Source organism: Scophthalmus maximus, chromosome 4 (genome assembly GCF_022379125.1).
Source record: "Scophthalmus maximus strain ysfricsl-2021 chromosome 4, ASM2237912v1, whole genome shotgun sequence".
In the NCBI taxonomy this organism is placed as follows: domain Eukaryota; kingdom Metazoa; phylum Chordata; class Actinopteri; order Pleuronectiformes; family Scophthalmidae; genus Scophthalmus; species Scophthalmus maximus.
Genome location: NC_061518.1, coordinates 15696939 through 15720143, shown reverse-complemented (window position 1 = coordinate 15720143; position 23205 = coordinate 15696939). Strand labels below are relative to the sequence as shown.

General features: G+C 38.0%; 1 protein-coding gene across 1 annotated transcript; it reads right to left on the bottom strand.

The window, feature by feature from the left end:
• Positions 1-534: 534 nt before the first annotated feature.
• chs1 (chitin synthase 1) lies at positions 535-22976 on the bottom strand. Its single transcript, XM_035629175.2, has 35 exons — positions 22619-22976; positions 22413-22505; positions 19037-19172; positions 16836-17021; positions 16250-16451; positions 15363-15523; positions 14961-15036; positions 14424-14542; positions 13754-13931; positions 13468-13564; positions 13283-13379; positions 12928-13049; positions 12575-12670; positions 12032-12196; positions 11787-11934; positions 10996-11061; positions 10729-10904; positions 10487-10545; positions 9782-9982; positions 9475-9643; positions 9162-9277; positions 8014-8193; positions 7795-7899; positions 7565-7682; positions 6816-6897; positions 6493-6731; positions 6098-6210; positions 5897-5978; positions 4981-5134; positions 4576-4680; positions 4036-4146; positions 3485-3622; positions 3283-3362; positions 2845-2911; positions 535-1338 (listed from the first exon to the last, which is right to left on the bottom strand). Exons 2-35 carry the CDS (start codon positions 22457-22459, stop codon positions 1255-1257), a joined length of 4275 nt encoding a protein of 1424 aa, XP_035485068.2. The 5' UTR covers positions 22460-22505; positions 22619-22976; the 3' UTR covers positions 535-1254.
• Between the last annotated feature and the right edge of the window lie 229 nt (positions 22977-23205).

The window sequence follows — 23205 nt, the reverse complement described above, 5'->3', positions numbered from 1 at the left end:
GCTTGTCTGTATTTTTTTTTAGTGGTGTGAAATGAATATTTCTGCTTGTACAACATTTTATGGTATAAATTTCACGAATAATGTTTTATTATGGTATTGTTATTATTACCAATATATTTCATGTAATCTGCAAAATGCTGAGTGCATGGACCTGCCCTGAAAGTACAGTGTACTGAGGATAAAGTACTGCAAAGAACAACATTTTCTAAGTTTGAATTAATTACAAAGTCTTTGGTACAATACGTGACACTACTCAGTCTATTATCTTCCTCACTAAATCCCTTTTGCCCCCACACCGCTTTGGTGAAGGGGTATTTTACTGTAGTGCACAGAAATCAAACCTTGTTCACCGTTTACTGACCCACACAGTATAAAGTATATTTTCACCATAGGGTTGAATAAGCAAATTTCTGTCAAAGTGAGTTAGGAAGAACATCTTAAAAGTCTTTGTTATGTATACACTCAAAGTTCCTAAAACATTTACGTATGTATCTGAATGGGATGTGAATACGAATGAGGGCAGACCACACAGACTCAATTTAGGCAGCTGTTTAAATACATTTTGCAAATTTTATACATAAAAGGCTTTATTTCTGACATCATATGCAGTTATGTCTTTGATTTATGATACAAATAGATAATCCACAAATTTAAATCATGTAGTTTCCCAGGCAGCTTACCTATATATTTTTGAGAAACATCTCTCTTTGTAAAGTGCAGTTTTTATATGTACTATTACAATGATGCCATCCTCAACACATTATTAACACATTAACTTACACTAGAAAGCATTTAGAGTAGGCCTGAACATGAACATAGCAGTCACTGTCTGTGTCCAAATCAAATTCCCTTATGGGACAAAAAAAATCTAATCTAATCTAAACATTTTTCCATTAACTTCCTGATAATTTGTTGTTTTATTTTATTTCATGGGATGTACAACCTGTCTAACATACAAGATTATGTCTTTAGACCCCTGATTTTGATAAGTACAATTAATTAGTCTGTAATGAGTCTTACTTTAAATAGAACATCAAAAATATTCAAATAAAATACTCCATATCATATATATCATATACTATCATAAAAAACACTCCAACCTGAGATATGTTTAGGCAAAAACGTGACTTCACATCCTCATTTAGATCTGCCAAGCAACATGTATTCATTCTATTATGTCTGGTTTCCAGTGTCCCATTTTGTGTCCCCGGTTGTGTGTGCTGGTTGATGTGCTTAAAATGTCGATGTTGAATGTTACATATACAGGTCATCACTGGTAATGGAGAGTCCATTGGCACTGTGGTTCTCCATAATTAGGTCATCATCACCATCATCCTCCTAGATGACGGAAACACACAAAAGCATCTCATGGACTATCCCGGACACGTAAACAAATAAACCAATAATATGTTTTTAATCGAGTTCTTTACTGCCTATGATTGAGTTACAATGATGAGGGAAACAGCGCCCCCTGCATGGACCATAGGGCAATGTACAGTTCGTGTGGTGACAGACGGTACTGCACGTCACTGCGTCACGATCACAGGTGCTGTGTATTGATTAGTAACACGAACTGTCTCTGGGAAACACTGTGAACGGCCAGGACTCAGGATTCGGGGTATAATAACACCAAGGGAAGGCACATGTTTGGTATTTTCGACAGAAATTATTACCTAGAGAGTTAGGACGGTCGTCCGAAATGAAATAAACTGGGTTTAAATTCAATCAGTAAGTTAATGGCAACGGCTCCAAAGCCTCGTGAGACTCGGTTTAAAGTGACGGACTGAGGGGGCGCTGACGGGAGGCCAATACACTCTGAAAGTGGACCAACGTCCTGCTAAACTGACAGGGCCAATGTGGCCGAACACGCATACAAGGACTCAGACAGCCAAAATGTACAGTACAAGAAATACAGTGGCGCATGATGTGACGTGGACGTCATATTTGAACATCGCGCCACCATGGAGGCTCAGGGCTGTGGTCTCGTCCCAATGGCTGCAGGTGAGTCACGCACACACACACACACGCACACACACACACACACACCTGCTGTCCTCACCACCACCAGCTGTGCTTGTAAACAAATGTTGACTGTAGATGCAGTCGTTGATGCGGGTGTGACTGCCTGTACTTGCTGGGTTCAGCTGTGTGTGTGTACTATCACAGTCAAGATTACTGAAGGTTATCCCAACCCTTTGGACAGAGGCTACAGGTGCTTGGAATGCTGACATTTCACCTGTTTGTCATTTTGACCGTTTGTAGCCAGCCTTTGCAGAAATCGGGTTATTGCCTGCTGGATTTCTATCCCCCTTCCTTTGCTCTTTTAAGAGGTGCTGTATGATGAGCCGTTTGCTTTAACTCCTGCCATGCCAACGACCACTGCCTGTTTACATCTAAGCCAGTTCTTAACGTGCTTGTGAGGCTCCTGCTGCTCATGTAATTTGCTGCGCTTCACAAGTTGCTGCTGTCCAATGTATCCTATGCTATAGATAAGATGGGAAGCATCGACGCTTATTTCATGCATCATTTAGAAAATTCGACCCGCTCTTTATCATGCCTGCCCCTTTGACACTGGGTCATTTCTCGCAGTTAGGAAAAGACTTGTGGAAGGATTTTTGTGGATTTTAGTTCAGTTAGTTTTAAAGGTTATGCTTTAAGGTTTCTGATGTCATGATGACACCTCCATTGGCAATTTGGCTCCTCTTATTTTACAATGTTAAGTTGAAAGGCACATGTGGCCCAGTCCCTAAATTTAATCAAGAAGGTCAAAGATTTCAATTAAAAAACAAACTCTCTGCAGTTTTCTGTGTATGTCTGTGTGTCTGTTTGAGAGTTGCCACTTACATTGCCACTCTGTTTGTAGTCTTTCTCTGTGCTGCGATAGGACACCACATGGATCAGTGTGTAGACCCTGCAAACAGTGAGGCACCAAGATTAAACACAAGTAGAAAATATGGACAGGAATAGATGCACAACAGGTCTGATAACTACAGGGGATGTCATTATAATTCTCCATGAAGGCAATGATTTCTCACAATTTCCCTGCTGTTGGTTGGGAAAATATCAAGATAAGATAAGATGTACCTTAATTGATCTCCCGTAGGGGAAATTCAAATTTTACACAGCAGCCGAAATATTCAGTCTCAGTTTAAAACTTTCAATGAAATATACAGTGTCTGAAAGTCAAGTTGTTTACTTCTTTGTGTGTGTGTGTGTGTGTGTGCGAGTGTGCGTGTGTGCGTGCGTGCGTGCGGGCGTGCGGGCGTGTGTGCGTGCATGTACCTGTGATATAACATGGCAAGGAACTGGATAAGGAGAAGAATAGCAAAAGACAACAGGAACATCAAACTGAGAGGCTCCACCTGTCAACACAAAATGAGTTAGTGGGATTCACAACAGCAGAAACAGATTTTCAGAAACATCTCCTATAACTATCTCTATCTCTGTAGCACATGCATCTCAGACTCTGTCTGCCTGCTCCAACCTTGAGGACATCATCAGATAAACTTCCATTTGAATAGTATTTAGGGATCTTAATGCTGATGACATCATTTCCAATGGCCTGCAGGAAGAAGGTAGCTACCACCCACAGCACGTTGATGATGAAATACAGGAAGACAGCCTGGAGGGAGGAAGGCACATTTAATACTTCTTTACTCCTGACACTGAAATACTAACTTGTCAATGTTATTGCCTGCAATGATAGGTGCAAAAAATAGTGAAAATTAATATAGTTTTTCAGAAAGATCTAAAAATTCCCACAAGACTTTACTTATTGTCTTTCCAATTCAAAACAACCCAGTCAGGGGATGTTTCCTGAATAATACAACAGTAAGCACTCCAGGATTATCAGGGTATAATAACTTAATACAGTTGTTACTAGTATCAGGATATTGACCACTAGATAACAAAAAATTGTATTAAGGAAACACTAAAGATATGTTTGGTGTAATAGACCTCACTACAAATACAGCTGGATGAATAATAAACGTTTGCAGAGTAAACGCTGTACAGTAAGTAGTAAGTCGATCTGACCTTGTTGCGCAGTGACTTCAGCTCTCTGGTGACCTCCTCTTCATGTGCCTTAGTGTCAACAATAGGCTTCAAATACCGCTCGATTAATTTGGTCCAGAAGTCATGCTCACCCTAAACACACACGCACACACATGCACACATGCACAAATAAGGGCAATAAGTGTAACTGAATAGGTCTTGTGTTCCTCTTAATAGCTCCCCTTTGCTAAGGTTACCAGGGGCATTACACATATAATCATGGGATGATATTTCGTGTGGTTTGTTTAATTTATTTATTGATATACCCTCATTGAACTAAATAACTAAAGCTAAGATTGCCAGAACATTTACCCATATTAAGACCTAGCTTAGACACTTTACCTCTCAGATGTGTCAGTTGTGAAGTATTGTTGTTGCAATTCTTTCTATTAAAGATCCATTGAAGTTGCTATTTGTTTATCTGTAGCAAAGAGGATTTCCAGCATTCTAGCTGCTAGTTGGATTTTTATGGTCTAAAGGATTTGCTTCTCAGAAACCCAAGGGGCTGTATCAGCATCTTACCTCTTCTAGTTCTTGCACCTGCGGGGCAATGAGTGTTTTCTCAATGGCTCTCATCACTCTCTTCTCCAGCCTATTCATGTGACTTGTCTTAAGAATACGCCGAGCCTGGGAGATGAAAGTCAATCACTCAATGATTCAAGTCATTCCTCTTCTGCAGTAGTGTAATTTTGGTTTTCATTGAAATTAAAAGCCTTGGAAATAGAGGCAGTAATATGTGATATAATAGATAGTAAATTCTTTATTATCCATATTTTATAAGGGAGTTTGCATTGATAAAAGTCAAATAAATATAGCAAAGTAAATGTTAAAGAAAGGGAAAGAAAATAGCTATATTCTTGGTGCCAAACTCATTACATTAAGAACAACACATTATTACAATATTTTAAGCAAATCCATAATCATCACCCGTTCTGTTAGTGCGTGTTGTAACATTTCCAGCTGGCTTTTTGTCAGGACATCTTCAGGCCCTACATCACTCAGCTCTACATTGAGAGTATCTGTTAACATCGTGACCAACTCCTCACATAGATCGTCCTGTTTTTTGTTGCGGAGTGTATATCTGAGGAGAAGAAAATTGATACAGATTAATGCATTTGTTTTCAGTGATATTCACTGTACAAACATTGTTACTATCATGACTCTGCTCCTGTGAGCTTTTTGGAACTGTGAAAAGACTTTTGTTTTTTCTTCATGGACTTTTGTTATATTTGACTTCTGTGAAGTTTTTGGTTAAATAGCATTTTTTGAGATTGTTGGCTTTTTTTTTTACTTTGTGTTGGTTTTGTAATTATTAATTCTTTCAATTACACTCCCTTGTTGTTGCTGCATCTCAGTTTCTTTCTTATGGTCCCTTGTGTTGTGTTTTTGGTTTCTGTTTCATTTTTGACATCCACTTCCTTTTCTCCTGTGTCTTGTTGCTCGTCTTTTTACTTTTTCTTGTGTGTCCCGCCCTTGTGATTGTCTGCACCTGTCCCTAATGTGTTTCACTTGTGAATTATCTCTGCCCTCTTGTGTAAAAAGTCTCTAGGGTTGTTCGTTCGTCTGTTATGTCGTCTGTAATGCGGCTGTAATGTTCCTGCTCTGTACTTCTTGGTGCTAGTTCCCCGTGATGTCTTCTGGTTCAGTCTCACTCTGTGTTCCTTGTGTTTCCCCATTTGGATTACCTGATTTGGATTTGGTCTTTTTTTTCTTCGTTTGTTAAATTCACCTGTTTTCCCAGCATCTGCTTTTGGGTCCTGCTTAACTAAACCTCACAGTTACGGTGTTTGGGGATGTTGTGAATAACGCCTGACGAGTGGTAAATTACCAAATTGAAATTTACCGTATTTGTTCTTGTAGATTTCTTTTCATGTTGGCATAAGTCAGCTTCTTCAAAAACTCTTCTTTCACCGGCGTCACCCAGGCTAACACACACACACACACACACACACACACACACACACAGTATGTTATTTGCTATACATAATAGAATTGTAATAGTCGTAAATAGTATAAAGGACACAAACACTTAAGTGCTTCTTACCACTGACGGGAAGCTCCTGTGTATCCTCTAGGTCACCAGTCATTGAGCATTCATCGTTGTCAAACTCATCAGATGTGTCGGATGATATGCTCTTTTTTTCAGCACTGTCATCACTGCATACATGCACACACACACATTTTTGGTGAATTTCAGAGGATATGTATTTTATCATTCCAGTATACTGTATGTTTTGTTCTTCTATGATAACAAAATCATTTAAATAATGGTCTGATGTTTTCAAAATGATTGTTGGTGAGTTTGTTTTGATATACATGACAGTTTGGCTCACTGACCAAGTAGCTCAGTGACTTATCAGGTTTCTGACCTGTTGACTAAAATATTTACTGATCAAATAGTTTAATGATAAACAGAAGAGAAAAAGGAAAAATACATACCTCCTAATGGAATCAGTGTCATTGTCTTCTGCCCTGTTTGCCCCGTTTGGCTTTTCAGTAGGAGGTATCATAGCTCCTTCTACAGTTTCTTCTTTGGTGGTGGCAGGATAGGCTTGAAGCTCCAGATTTACGTTCGCCTGTTGAGTTTCTTCCTGGTTAGTGATTGAAGTGGGAGGGGCTTTCTGGGCACTCTGGGCTGTGATTTGTTGAAGCATGAGATTCTCGGTTTCCTGTGTTATCTGTAAAGAATGGGACATAATAATTTCATCCATCTACCCATTTAACCACTCGAAGGCTTATCTGTGACTCGTTGGTAGCAGTACCTGTAATTTCATGTCCCAGCAGCAGAGTTTACAGCTTCTGTCACACAGCAAATTTTTGTTCTTCTTCACTTCTCCTCCTCCCCTAACAAAAAGGACAAAATAAAAAGAAGAATACACACATGGTGAGGTATAATCAGGGGTGCAGATTGTTATCAATGAAAATAACTTAATATTATTAAGGGGTTAAGGGTTATACTATATTAGAAAATTATTATTATTTATTTAAGTTTTTAATTTTTTTTTAACATATATTATAAATGTACATGTAGTTGGGCATGAGTGCATGCTGAGTTAGTCGGTTTGCTCTATGAATTACTGCTGACAATCATGGATTTCCTCCCACAAAGTGCGTTCATGTTGACCATAAAATCCCTACTTAAAATCAGTTCAACTTAATGTTGTTGAATTGATTATAGCCACACAATCACCTAAACTGCTTCTACTACTGATAGGAACTTGTACTCTATTACTGTTTTTAACTTCTTCTATTATCAGCACTTTTGTCTTTCTTTTATATTTACCTTTTGTTATTTTTATCTTCTGTTACAAATAATGCAATTATTGTTCATCCTAGAAGTCAGTCAAATCAGCTAATATGATCATGATTATCTTGGGATTTATTAACTTGCTACCTCTCTTTAATATCACCATAAATTGAAATGAAGGAATTAAAAGATGACCCAATAATTAAGATAATTATAATAAGTCAAAAGCACCACTGTTTCCTCTAATGATTATCAGTGTATTACTTGTTGGATTCCCTTGTACCCCAGGTCACAATGTGCATGTTAACCAGTGAGTAGATGGTCAGCAGGAGATATCCACTGGGGATACAGATGAAATACATCAAACCATAGATGATCATTCCTGTGGAAGAAAATAATGTAATGTAACATAAAACTGTTTACATATGATCTGTTTAAGGTTATGCTATTATGTTAACACATATAATATTCATAATAATATAGTATAATCATACCAAACTCCTCTGGGTGTAGTATGGCTGTCACCAAGTACATGATTGCCATGGAAACCAAAAACAAACCAGTAGGGGTCAGAAAGGTGCCCTGAAGCACCATGTCCCCTAAAAAGGGAAGGAGATGCATCTTAATGCATTCAAAATTAATTTACTGAAAGATTTTACTTAAAACAAATGTCAGTAGTCCAAAATCAACTACATTTTTTTGTCTTTACCCACCGATGATGGAGAAGAAGGATGCTGTCATGAGGAATGCATACAGAACACTCATAATGGCAGCGATGGTTATTTGAGCATTAGCCTTCGCTACAAAGCAGACGATGATGTAAAACACGGGAGGAATGCTTGCGACAATGATAGAAAGTGTTCCTGTCATTGAGAAGACAAACTGGAAGGCACCTGTCAGAGGGAGTAAGACAGAAATAGTTATAGAACAGATGCAGGTAGATAGACAGTAGTGAAGTAATTCAGGTGAAAACAAAACAGTGATGTGCAGCGGGAAAAGTAATACATTTCAAGTCGTTGTAAATTCACACTGTTAATTACAAAGTCTGTTTTGATTTAGGCAAGCCCGTGGATATGATTTGGCCATTGAAATCAAAGCTGTGATCCTAGATTTGGTCCTCCTACAGCTGAGCTTTGGCCGCCAATAAATGCGTGAAGTCATGACAGTCATAATTTGAGGACCTAAATCCCACAATGCAACTGCTGCTAGAATCCACATTTACAAACCAATGGAATGGAAATACAATCTGTTTTGCATTGTTTATTGTTTCACCAGGAATACATTGCACAGTCTGACATACCTCAAAGTGGATATTGTTTTATTGATTTTATTGGACTTTTCCGGATATTTCACATGCAATGTCATAAATCTTTGTAATCGCACAGTGTAAAAAAAGGGCTTAAATAGTTTTAAGGCATCTCACGTGTTCTCATGTATTCATAAGATAAAATTTATTCCCAACTTAAGTGGGTGGATCCCTTTCAGACAAATCACAGGTAACTGTACAACTTATTTTAAAATATCAGTTTTGAGAAAACGAAACACAAAAAAAACTACATTCCATAATAGGGAATAAGGTAATTTCCAAAACAACTGCTGTATTTGGTAGTATTGTCAATGGATGTACTGCATGTTTCTTGGGCAATTTTGCTAAAGTTCTGAAAATTATGAGCAAAAAATAAATAGGTGAATTAATGTTTTTTTCTCCTAGTTTATTGAGCGTGTGTGACCTAATTGATGCATTTAGTCCTAACGGACTCATAGGAATCAGTTAACAGGAGAGGTGAGACGTTAACCCTGCTGCAGTCATTAAATGATCAACAACAAGGATGGGCTTGTAGAATAATAAACTATAATCTACCTGCTATCATGAGAGTCACAGACGCTGGGCCAAGGATAGAGGAACCAACCGAGAACATCTGGTAGAAGATGTAAAGCCTGGAGATTGATGTGTTTTTCTTCACTGTCTCTGCACCACTATAATTTAAGTCACAACCACAAACGAGTGCATATGAATACAATGCATGTCACAGCTTAGATAGTTAACAGGTGATTGTGGAAGTATAATTTGAATGACTCTGAATCTCTGGAAAAAAAAATCAAATTTGAATGTTAAGTGATAAAGTTACTGGCCATGAAATGAAACTCTATTTTTAATAATAGTTAACTATAACCTGTGCAGAAGGTCCAGTGTGTTGGCCAGTGTTGAGGGTCCCCATCGTCTCCTCTGGTTGTAAAACTCTTTGAACTCCTGTGGTGAGTTGGTGTATGCATCTGATGCAGCATTGTATTCGACACGCCATCCTTGCTGCAGTAACAGAGTACACAGCCAACGATCCTCCCCTAGAAAAGTATACATGCACAATAAACACAAGGAAAAAAAGCGATGTCTAAAATAGATGTGAACAATCAAAGAAGAGTTGTAATGAGTCTAATCTCGGAGAAGTAAAAAATGTCTTGTGCACGTGTCTGTGTGCCAACCTTGGTCATATTGCACATATTCCGAAGCTCTTGTTGCAGTTGTTGTGTATCTCTTTAAAACATTGTCATCCATTAAGGCCGACCCTCTAAATAGACTGAAACATCCTGGACTGCACAGCACACAGCCAAACACATGCTCTGCTGTCTTCTGTAGCCAGTGGCCTACTGCATACTCAAACTTCTGGTACCACACCATCGGACCTGGGACAGTGAGGCGAAATGGTGGTGAGCAGAGAGTCAGGTAGACAGGGTGGCAGAAGAAAATGGAAGAAAAACAAGGGAGACAAAGGACAAGAGAAATTAGAGACAATGTTCTGCATTTAAATTACACGGACGCCCATTTCTTAAATTATCTCTTTCCAATGAATCATTTCAAGAGTCATGGAAAGTGGATTCTATCCCAGCATGAATTGGGTGTATGCTGGTCTGGACCAGTCCATCACTCATAGACTTACATTGAACTAGACTGTATGAGGTGGAGGCAAACTGGATCCAGGAAAAGCACCTGTCATGATAACTAAACCCAGGAGCATTTTAATGGTTATGTGGTTCAACTTGAATTTGGCTTGTTCACCCTCTGCAACTTGATAGATAATATGTCCTACTAGCAGATTGCATGCTATGCCCTGCAGAGGGCAAGCCAAGCAAAAATAATAAAATAAAACAAACAAACAAAGGAGTTTAATATAAAACATGTGTACTTACCCATACCAGTAGGATGGATTCTACCACATGCTGCACCTACATTGTCATACATCCTCAACCTGTCAGTTAAAATGAATTTAAAAATAAAATTTATTATGTTGTAAACAAAATAATAACAGAAAGAAACTGTCTGAATGACAAAACTTACTAAAGCATTTACTGTCCACCATTAGTATCATTGATTACTGTTGGAAAATGATGATATCTCTACAGGTTATTCGGTTGATTTGTCTCTCACTGACCTGTCTATAAGCAGAATCACAGCTTTAGGTTGGAAGTCTGTGTCTCCGTCTAGAGCCAGGATATACGTGTTGTCATCTGCAATGAATTTCCTCTTGTTGTCGTTGTCATACTGAGGCATCAGGAAACTCTCACCATCTATAGAGATCAAACTGGCTCTGCATAGGTTATTCTGGCGCTGGAAAAAAGAGCGTAGATCAATATATTACAGACATACTGCCAAAATACTTATAAGTTCACATTATATACAAGAGGCAGAAATGTCTTACTGGGATCTTCTGAGGGTTCTTGACGATGTAACCCTTCCATCCAAGTAGGTAATATAGATACATGATCTGAAAGCCATAGACATTAATATGTAATTTGAAAATAACAAGTGACTTGCCCAGTGTCAATTTGCTTCATCTGATAGACATGATGAAATTGTGTTTAAAAGAACCATAATATAAACTACATCAGACAATATTATTGTATCCACATTATTGTAAAGTATATCTCAAATTATAACCAAAAATATTCCCACAGATACAGATAATGTAGTACAATGATATCCATAAAGAACTGTTTAATTAACACTAATATCTCCAAGTGTAAATACATTTATTATTGAAAAAGCCCAAGCTCATTATCAATATTCATAGATGTATTTAGTGCAATAGCGATATTATCGGTCTGGCTCTCTTCTGTTCTGAAAATGTTAATTAGACTGTAGTCATGAAAATTGCCATTGTAAAGCACCTTCTACTATCAAAGGGAACACCAGCTCAGTTAATCACTGATTTTGAGGATGTCAGACAAACATAGACCTTCTGGCCATTGTCATGGACCTTGTTAGAGGAGCGGGTGGTGGGTCCATTCTGATTGGGCAACTCGGTGCAAGCGAACTCTGTTTTTGCTGTTTGTCAGAGACTACTGTGCATCTCTTTAGAATAGCCATGCCCTGAATTATATTTACTTTTACCAAGTATCATCTTGTACCATGTGATCTTTATGGTTTACACTTGCGTAAACTGGAATATATATATATTTAGACACAGAAAACACCATTAGTAATCCATACCTGGGACCATCTTTTTTTGTTCCTGATGAGACTTTTGTCTTTTAGGTGAACATACAGCATGTTGCCTTCAGGCATGACAAACATCAGCCTGCCACCGTAGGGAGTCTCAATGATTGACACGTCATCTGGCTCTTTGTTTGTAAACACCCTGAACGGTTGGATGGATAGATAGTTGGTTAGAAATATAGATGTATAGATAAATGTATACATATACAGATAGATAGTAGATTGATGGATGATCTCACCTGTAAACCTCTATGACTACATGGATCAAGTCATTTACATAAGAATTAACCACCCTCTTCTCCGTGTGCTTTTCAGTCATGAAGGCATCGTCCACATAAATGTGACACTCAAAGTCAAAACAGTCCTTATGTTCCTCCTTTGGATCACCTCGATAGCGGTCCAACCTGAAACCACAGATGCGGTAACAACACTTCAGAAGCCTTTATCTCTTCTCTTCTCATTTTACAAATTGTCAAAGAATGAAAGGAAATAAATAGAGGTGTGCAATTCCAAATGTTAAACAGCACACATTTTAGCATTATAGCTGCAATAGCATATGTCATGAGCAAATTAAATGAACACATTAAATTCAAGATTAACATTTTAAAGAGGAACATAACGCCAGGCTGAAAGGTTATTTCACTGCCTCTCTGGTTGAAAATATCCCATCTCTTGCACTGCTGACCAGAAGTGAACGCTGAGATGTTTAGCTGCTCTTAAGTTGCTCTTTAAAGGGATGTGAAAAAGACAACGAGGTGTCTGTAGTGACCGTGCCATCGAACCTGAACATGGAGGTGAGAATCTTCAGCATTTCATCATAGGTCTCATGCCACATGGTGGCACACAGATAGATCACACAGTTCTGTAATTCATCATGGCTGTAGATGCGAGGAGAGGAGAGGGGAGGGGATGGGAAAGGTTTTAAACATTTCATGTTGTAAACACATTTCAACAGTCTAGGAAACAAAGTTTGAAACATTATGGACACTAGGGTTTGTTAAACTCCCATTGTTCCAGTTATTTCAAAGAGTAACCACGCATGCAAAAGATTGTTTCCAATTTTACTTGACAAAATGCCCCAAAAAACACTCAATACAAAAAATAATGTGGATGGAAATGCTCTCCTTCCTCTTACCTCTCTTGGTTTTTGGCTCGTGCTACCTTCATCTTGGTGTTGAGCAGCAGAGACAGGTCAATGAAAGCAGATTCATAGAGTCGACGAACAAAGAGCTGAGAGGTTCTCTCTATACGATGGACCTGAGGTGCAGTGAAACATAGAGACATTTAGGTATATGTCTTTGATTTTACATAACAGACCCCTGGCTTGTGGAAATTACTAGTAGATCTAACATTAAAAAAACCGAACAGTATGTCCTTCAAGATAACAGTTTGAACTGTATTGTATTGGGGGTGGTGGCAGAAATCCGTGTGTGTGTGTGTGTGTGTGTGTGTGTGTGTGTGTGTGTGTGTGTGTGTGTGAGAACTGATACCTTTATTTTCCATACGTAGTAGGTACATGTGACGAAGCCTGACCACATACACACTCCCTCCAGTGCCAGCATTGAAAAAGGCCATTGCAAGTAGTAGCTGTCAAGTAGTAAAGGGAAATGCTTAATATTGTTGGCTAAATTACAGTAAGCAGAAATCACTCACTCACTCACTCTTAAACATGTACCTGTTAAGTGAAGTACGACAGATGCTCCTGGTGATCTCGAGTAAGACCACAGGGGTTGTGTTCTGATGGCTCAGGAAGACCAAGCTTTCACAAAACTCTGCAGTGGAAATATAAGTTATGTTTATTACTCTTGAAACATTCCCTCAAAAGTTTAAAGACATTTTTCACCACTGATATGATGACTAAAATAACCAAATTTAGTTCAAACAATGTTACATCTAAATCACAGCTTTGGAGAAGATGAATTATCTTCAGTACTGGGTTATTTTAAGAAAAATAAACATACCTTGGATGCTCCCATGCTCTGCTCCGTCCAGTTTTTGTGCCTGGGTCAAGAAAAGTATAATTCCCAACAGTAGTACTGCAGGTCCTGTGAAACATACTGGCAGCGCAAAACTCATCCTAACTGCATGAATCTTACAGGCCACCACCCCAAACCAGTGGCAGGCTGCTGCACAGAATGCCTGTGAAAGGAGGCAGGGGAAATGTTTGTCAGTAATGTATTGTTAGGTGCAGCACAACATTTTTTAGTTTTGCCAGGTAGTTTCTCAGACTACAGATATATAGTAAATGGGCAGCAGTTCATCTGATTTGCCTGAAGTGCCACTCATTGGTATGGGATATCAAACTCTTTAAGCATTTCTTGAAAGCAGGCGAGTGCAAAAAGGTTACAAAAATAATGAATATAAGGGAAGAAACATGTGGAGTTACAGCCACACTATATGTGAGGTAATAATGAGTTAAGAGCTCAAAGTTGGCAGCTCAGGGATCAGTGGAACCTATCAGAGACTTTTTGTAGTTCTAAAAATGTTGAACAGACCTACTTCATTAAATTTTCTGCTTTAATACCATTTTTTTAATCCCAAGGACAACAGAGGACAATACAGCACACACCATCTGTACTCTATGCAGCATACCATATATGTATCTGATTTTTATTACTTCCTCCCACCTACCTGTAAGAAAAACAGACCCAGTCCTATTTGCAGTAACTGCCAGTCATCACTGTCCATGTTAAAGTCAGACCAGATGATAGACTTCTTAATAAGCAAATGGTAAAATAGGTATACTCCTCCTACAACAGAATTACATGTATCATGTAAAAAGATGATGTAAAAGATGCATAGCATGAAATGTACTACTCAATAAATACAACATCGATACGAAAGAGCAAATATGTTCGAATAGTTAACAATGAATCAAGTGTACTGATTTGAAATGGTAAGAAATAGTGTGTCATAAGGAAATTAGGCTGATGTAAATAGTGCAATAAAATGTTAAAATTATGTAAACATAGCTTTACTAAATTGAAAACAATTGCTGGAGAATATCCTTTGCAATCCCTCTGCACTCTGACATCGCAGATATCTATTTGTGTCTAAGCACAGTGATGTTTGTGGTTATCATCACATTTCAACAGCATGTATTTGTATTTGTAGGCATGGCTTTTTGTGTATTGTGTGCTGATATAGATATTGATGGCTGATAATTACCTATCACGATTATCCTCAGAATGCTGCTGATGACAAACACAAAGTCCCTGAAACCGTCCAAATCTGACAGTGTGTCCTGGAGGGAAAAAAAGTCATTTCACTTGTTAATACCCTACTAATATACAGATCCAAAACGGATCACTATCTAGCTGCTCTAGTGGAAGACATGGAATACCACCTGGCACAGTTGACAATGTCAACATTACAAATTACAAAACATTAAAAAGCCGAAACACAGGCTTTTTATAACTAGGGGTCAGTTGGGGACATCAGCTTTTAATGTAATTAATTTGTGGTCTACAATGAGGTAAACAGGTTAATTCAAGTTTAGTTTCTGATTTATAGAGCCATTTTGTAATAAAGAGGTTGTTGCAGTGAAGACATGATAGAAAAACATTATACCTGCATGCGGTTAGTAGCTTGCAGTGGATTTTCCCACCAGCAAAAGGAGATGAGGATGGAAGAGAAAATCCCAATTCCAATATAGACAAAGCAGTCGGGGCTCTGTCTATCCACAAATGACGATACACGTACATAGTAGTCAACTCCCACCAGACAGTAACCTGTTAGTGAACGAGTTAGTTACTCAGTCGTTGTGTTAATGTCATGCAAGCTACTGTAATCATTTTTTTAAATGCAGCATTGTAGTTATCAGCTTTTTGTCTATGTCAAGTTTCAGCTGCTGACTGGAAAGAAATTACACTGCATCCTCCTACAAAATACATACAACATGCAACTAAATTGCATATGGCAAAAAAGTTTTGAAAGAAACTTGATGTGGACTAGTTTCAATATTAAAGAACATTGCTATATGGATTAATGTTAAGGCCTTGTACTGGTAGCACTTTGTTAACTTTAGGGAAATATTTTGCCCAGATTAACAGAAAAAGTGACTTTAAACGTAACATGCTTATAAACATTTAATTTTCGCTGCAACCTTTCTCTAATCTCAATCTAAGTGCTTTTGTTGAAAGAACCTAACCATAGACAATACTGTGTCGACCCAATTTTGAATATGGACAAATGTGTCAGGGTGGCATTTAAACATCTCATAAGATTTAACGGAGACTTTTCAAAGGTCAATTTTATGCATTTGTGAAGCAGTGATTGGTTAAATGTATGGAATTAAACGGTCAGAATTTTCTTTTTTATGGGATAACAACAAACCAAATTGGTCTCAACACTCAACAGCACCATCTTTGGCCTGTGAAGGTAGAATTGATGATATAAAAAATGCAGCCAGGTAGAGACAGAGGGTAAATTACCTGTAATTTAGAAAAAATAGTTACCTGCAACTGTGAGAATGAGGGAGCATATTGGGAATACAATTTTCCAAGTTTCTTTCTGTAGTCTGAAAACAATCTGCAGAATAGCAGACACAATACAGACTCCTCCACTGATGAAGAGATTAGTCAACACGTCAAACTGAGGCATGACGACTAGCACCAGGACCGAAGTGCCAAGAGACACCACACACTCAATAGCACAAATCTGGGAAAGACACAGAGATTGCATTAAGTACATGCACGCACGCACGCACGCACGCACGCACGCACGCACGCACGCACGCACGCACGCACGCACGCACGCATGCACGTACGCACACCTCACCATTACTTTGGGCTACAAGTGGATGAAAACTGATTTTTATTACCAAAACTTCAATTGAATCCAAATGGTCAAAATTAGCGCAGCTGTGGCCAAAATGAATGATACAATTATGATACATCAAGTTTTTAAAACTGTTGTCCAGGATTGGCTTAACATTCAGAAAATTAAACCAACTTATAAAAACTGGTTTTATCTTAGCAAAAATCTAAACATTATTCATTATAATTGCATGAAAAGCATTTTAGGTGCTTCATAAAAACCTACAAATGACATGGTCTTCATGTTGGGCTGTACAAAGCTCTTGAAGGCGCATTTCCACAGCGACTTAATAAACACCAGGAAGTTGGGGCAAACCAAGCAGAAAACCAACATCAGCAGGTAGAACTGTTTTTCCTTTGCACTTCGCAAGGAGGTTGGAGAGGACAGCGTTGACAACACCAAGAGACAGCCCTGATTGGACAAAAAACGAAAGTTTGTTAAAAGAAAATCAGACAGTTAGGACAGATGAGGCAGATGACCAAAAGTCAATGACAACCGTTTGCCCTATCATATACTAGTTACAGATTATTCAATTATGTTTCTCTCAGTCTTCAGATAGATATTTAAGAGAGACTGTTAAAGAGCCCGGCAACACCTGTAGATTACGCTTTTTTTAACATGCCAATGAATCTGCATATAAATGTGTTTTCCAGTACATGGACAAAACAACGACCTGCTTTCTTTTGTCAGGGTTTCCCGCTACCACCTTTGCCTACGTCTGTAGATTTAACAAATATTTGACATAGCAAGAGGTAAAGTAACAATCAATGCAGGGAAGCATAAAGACCCCATGAAATGAAAAATACCAATACCAATAAGTACCAAATAAGTAACTCATACAACCCCACTTCAAAATCACTGAACTATCCCTTTAAAACTGGGAAAATGTATTTTTCATTTCATGGGGCCTTTAAGGACACCCCATAACTTTATTGTTCTCAATTATCCTCACATCAATGGGAAATCACTTTGAGATATAAACAACTTACTTTTTATTACACTGGAAAACAGAGACAGCAATGTTTAGGGGATTTGTTGTTTTGTGACTCACTACAGCCCAGCGATTCATCATGAACAAATAGATTGAAAGACAAGGCTGAAGGAAGAATATTAAAAATTGAAAGGAAATAGAGGCAGAAGCACAGAGGTGGACGATGCAATCACATGCACATACTGCAGCAGTAAAGACTGATAGAGAAAATGAAGATAACATCTGCAAAGAGGGAGACAGAGAAACACAGAAACGGAAAGATAGAGTTGGGTACAAAGAGGTCAAGTATTGTAAGCCCTGCCCTATCATACATAACAGGAATATAGTTCATGTTACTAGGCAGGCAGACAGATAAGATGTATCTGCCTTTTCTAAAAGTTCTGATGGAAAAAAAAGTTTGATATAAAGTCACTGCACCAAACAAATCTGTTGACAGTGTATGGTTGATTAATTCAATCTTAAGTTAATCTGCAATAGAAAAAATGTAAAGCTTTAACAACAACTTTCTCTAAACTGCCAAAAAGCAAAATGGCTTCAAAAACTTACTTTCATTACATGTCACAACTTGTATTTAAGATATATTTATACTCATTAAATGTGCTATTACCTACTCTTAAAAATAAAACAAGCATGAATCATCATTTACATATCTATATAACAACTGGGAAGTTTGCCTCGGTGGCAGTAGACTAGACACCAAGGCTGAACAGAAAAATAAAGAGCAGCAGTTACAGCTTCATCAAAGAAAACCCAAAGAAAGACACCACAGAACCAACAAAACTGTTTGATTAACAAGTGATCAAATAAAACAATTCAAAGCACTTTCCTGCAAAATAAAGTTGCTATATATTCATTCATTCATCGTCTACCGCTTTATCCATTTAAGGGTCGCGGGTCAATTAAATTAACGGTCAATTTAGAGTCTCCAATTAACCTAACCCCATTCTGCATGTCTATGGACTGTGGGAACCCGGAGAAAACTCACGCATACACGGGGAGAACATGCAATTCCACACAGAAAGGCACTGGTTGAACCGGGATTTGAACCCACAACCTTCTTGCTGTGAGGCGAAGGTGCTAACCGCTACACCACCATGCAGCCCAAGCTGCTATATATGATCTATCAAATTAAAATAAATCTCAAACTTTCTTATGTGCACTAAAAAAAACCTATAGTGATAGAACCTAATAGCGATGAAGGCATATATGTCTGCTTGCAAGAGATATGACTTATCATTTTTGGTAAAAGTCAATTGTGGTGGTGTTTGTAAAGTGGGCTTAAAAAAATCAATTAAAAAACTGAACTGCTTTATTAGGCTTCTGACATCAGAGCCAGGAATTTCATCCTGGGAATTCTCCTTATATGTCTCTAAATAGACAGATAAGCAACCTTACTGACAGATACACAGTTTTATAGACTGTTAGATAAACCTACCTTGGCGACAACAGCACTTGTCAGGACAGCTAACCCCACAATAACAGCCACCAGATACTGGGCCAGTTGAAAACATCTTCTCTTACTCTCCTTCTCAGCTCCTACTGGGTTCAGCTGGAATGGATCCCATGTATCCCTGAGATGCACACATGGACACATATATTGATTGACTTTAACTATTATAACAGTTATGTCATAGTGATCCTTGAAAAATGAAAGAAGTTGGCAGATCCATGGCAGAATACCATGGAGAACCAGTGAAATATAGCCCGCTGCTTGAAATATTTTTTTTCATCAGGGTATTTTGTTTATGTGCATGAAATTTAAGTATTTTGATGAATGTGCAGATTTACTTTCCTAAAAGCAGGGGTCAAAACTATTAAATGTGTTTACATTACATCCATTACATTACATTCATTTAATGTAATGAATTAAATTCCATCCCTAAAATATCCATCTCTATACATATTAGCAATGGAAGTGATTGCAGAAATGTTGCAGTGAATTTGGGGATGATGTAGGGGAAAATCTTAAATGAGAGGGCGCCTTAGCCTGTCACAAGAAAGCCGACAATACCAAACGAAGGGGTCTATCATTGTAAAAATAATGATATAAAAATAACTTAGCCTATTGTACATTTCCTCAGAGGTTACAGATTCATGGGTATAATTTGTCTACCTTTCTACAGCTGTCAACGACTGTAAACAATATTCTTTGTTTTCTTTCTGTTAGGCTACATCCATATTACTACATTTTAGTTTCGAAACGCCTCACTGCTGTTTACTCCTGCTGTCCACACTACTCTGGAGTTTTCCAGCTCCTAAAACAGAGAAGTTATGAAACGCTGCTCACCCCATTCTAGTTTGAAACTCTAGTAATAGTATGGATTATAACGGATTCAGAGCTCAAATGCTTGTGTAGATGGAGATTGTTTAATTTTTACAACATAGTTTTAAAATGAAAACGTAGTAGTATGGTTGTAGCCTTAGTGTTCAGATTTCTTTTGTCTCTCTTCTTTGTTGTTACCATTCACATTACATTGCAACAAGATGAAAGGTATTAGCATGAAGGGAAGGTTGAATGACATGCAATAGAGACAGAAACACTGACTGAATCCAAACATCTCCACAGTAAGTCTGATTATACCCATGTCTTTTGGCATTGTAACCAAACGCATGACGCATGTGTTTATTAGCCTCTGCCATCCCCCACTGCTCGCTGATTAATGTGATTAAAGTTCAGAATAATTACAGGGTGTGGGTTTTCCTCCTTGAATTGATAACACTGTGATCTTTGACTTTGCCATAGCCACTATCAAATATTATCAAATACAGCTGCTCAGTATGGCCTGTGACACACTGGCAGACGATATGTGAGATGAGTGTTTGCGAATCTGAACTTTGCTTCAGTGATGCATGTAACGTAATCATTACAAGACACATTGTTAAAGAACTTTCAACTGATCGACAGCCACAATTAAGCTTTTGAAATGCTAGAGGAAAGACTTTAAATTGCACTTCCAGTTCTTAGGGTGGGGTTTTATTGCACTAGAGTCTACGAGAAGGAGGGGATGGAGGATGGAGGGGAGGAAGCTTTGTGCAATTTACTGCCTGTGTGAAGAAGCTGTTTAACATTGTTTACCCCCAAAAAAGTTAAAAAAACAACCTCTGAATTGCCCTGGAAACCATCCACTCTCTCTCCCTCACGGAGGAATTCTGAGACTATGAATATTCAAATAACACATGCCGTGTGCCGCGCTCACCACAGCTGCTCGCGCTAGGTTGACCAGTGTAAGAATGTGCACAACAAGATGACTAGTGGCAACATAAGCGAGATTCAGCCATAGAACTTTCACAAACTGCTAATGCTAATGCTAACTGTCTGCTGACATGCCTGCCATCCTCTCCTTGATGCGCTGCGTCTGCGTGCACTAGAAGTTTCCGATTTCTTTGCCACATTTGCATATTCTACAGCGATTGGTTTTCTGTATTTGTGACCAAATCTAGCTTTCCCAGGATTTGTTTGAATTTTAAATTGCAGAGAAGTGCAGAGAAATCTCCTACTCCAGGAGAGGAATGTGAAAACACCTCTATAATCACAAAATTTCTCAGATACTAGTCCCTATAGTCAATGTCAGACGTTTTAATGGACAGAAACAAAAGAAAAACACTTTTTTGAGTGGATGGGGACTTTAACATTTGTTTGTTTCCTCTCATATAGAGGAATTACAAATAATTTAATCTATTCAAAAACTAGCATTCTGTAGAATGAATACTTCCACCAATGCCCAGCAGTCACCTTAAATTCAATCGAACCACAACAATTTGCACACCCTTATAGAAATCAGTCCCATTAATATGCCAGATTTTTAAAAAAAAGATCTACAGTGGTGAAAATATCCCAAAACACAATCTCTCACAATGTTACAGAAAGTGGTAAAAAAAAAGAGGAAATCCTTAATCCGCCCCATTATATGGATCCGCACCAAAATTTATTGGGTTCTTTTGCGACCCATGTCTAATACTTCTACCAAGTTTCCTGGAAATCGGTTCAGAAATTTTGCGTAATCCTGCTGACCAACCAACCAAGGAACAGGAGTGAAAACTTAACAAATCTAATCCCAGAGACAACAACCACTGTCGACCTCAGTGGTACCAATATGCAGAATGTGATTAAAACTGTAAGATGTATTTAACATTGTAATTGGAGCAGCACCCCCTTAACAGTGGTCAGTATCTGTGGGACTGATATAAGCCACAGCAATAAAGAGAAGCACAACAGTGCTCAGGGGAAATTATGTTTCCACAAATTGTAAATGATACCAAATAGAAACCTCCTTCCTGATAAGAATAAACAGTGTTGAAGAGTTGAATAAATGTGTGAAAGTAGAACAGCTGCCTAAATCAAATGTGTGAGTACTGAATGTATTTGTTTCCAAATTGGTCTCACTCCAGATACAACTTTATAAAAAAAAATAAAGTAAACAAGTTAAAGTGATGATGGGTGTTGTAGCTCGACAATAAAATGTAAATGTTCGTAAAAAACGACCTATCGACACAGAGAACCAGGTTATTCACATGGTTCCCATACTTTTTTTTGCCACTGCATTAATCAACATGGTGAGTGTAAATGGAAGAAGAAAATATTTAACAAAAAGAACTAAGGAATTTAAACTATTTATAACAGATTTCTGCCAGATTCTCTCCTCTTTATATGTAAAATAGAAACAATTTTATCAGACTGGGCTGAGTGAGCTGCTGTCCACATAAATACGTGTATTTAAATCTGTAACATCCCTGTCAACGCCTTAAATGAAGCGGAGACAAAACATAATGATCTTCTACAGGTAACACGTTGAGTAGATAATTTTTTTTACCTGTGTCTTCCCTCTCTTTTCTTTCCTCTGTATTTAAGTTCCTCCATCTTGCGTATCTAGTCCACTGCTTTTTGTGATCTATGCATGCAGAGTCTGTGTATGAAAGAGGAAAAAAAGTCAAACCATAACCTGAAATTAGACTTTAGCATTACAGTATATATGCATGTAATTGGTGAATAAAAAAATTGAAATTAGACAAACTGTACCTTGATATCTTGATAATTCTCTATAGTGATTAGATCTTTGTCTTCAATTCTTCAGCAATCCATTTTGGTGTTTTTCAATGTTTTCAACGCAAAATCTCAAAAATGTCCTCCAAAGTCAAACGTCAGCAAATTTTTTATCCACGGGAAAGAAGTTTCAACCATCCAACGTATCGTGAAATTATGTGAAATCCCAAATCATGATTGCAAATCTGTGCTTTAAAGTAATGACATTTTAAATGTTGAGTTTTGTGCTGTAAACCAACTGTTACAGTCTCCGTAAATCTGTCAATCAGTTTGTCCTTCGTTCATCCATTTATGTGTTATCTCCAGCTTATGAAAGAAACACCCTTGTAGACAGTCAGGTTCAGCCCCCTCAGGTGTGTCTGTGCGTGTTTCGATCATCATAGTTTACGTAAACTATAGAAAACCAGGAAGTATGTTTGTGGGTTTATGTCTGACAGAAAATGTCAGCTTATCTATGACGCTTTTATGAGGGGCAGTAAAAAAGTACAAGGATCATTTGCACTTTCACGTACACGCACACAGTTGCGCACATGCACACATGCACACACACACACACACACACA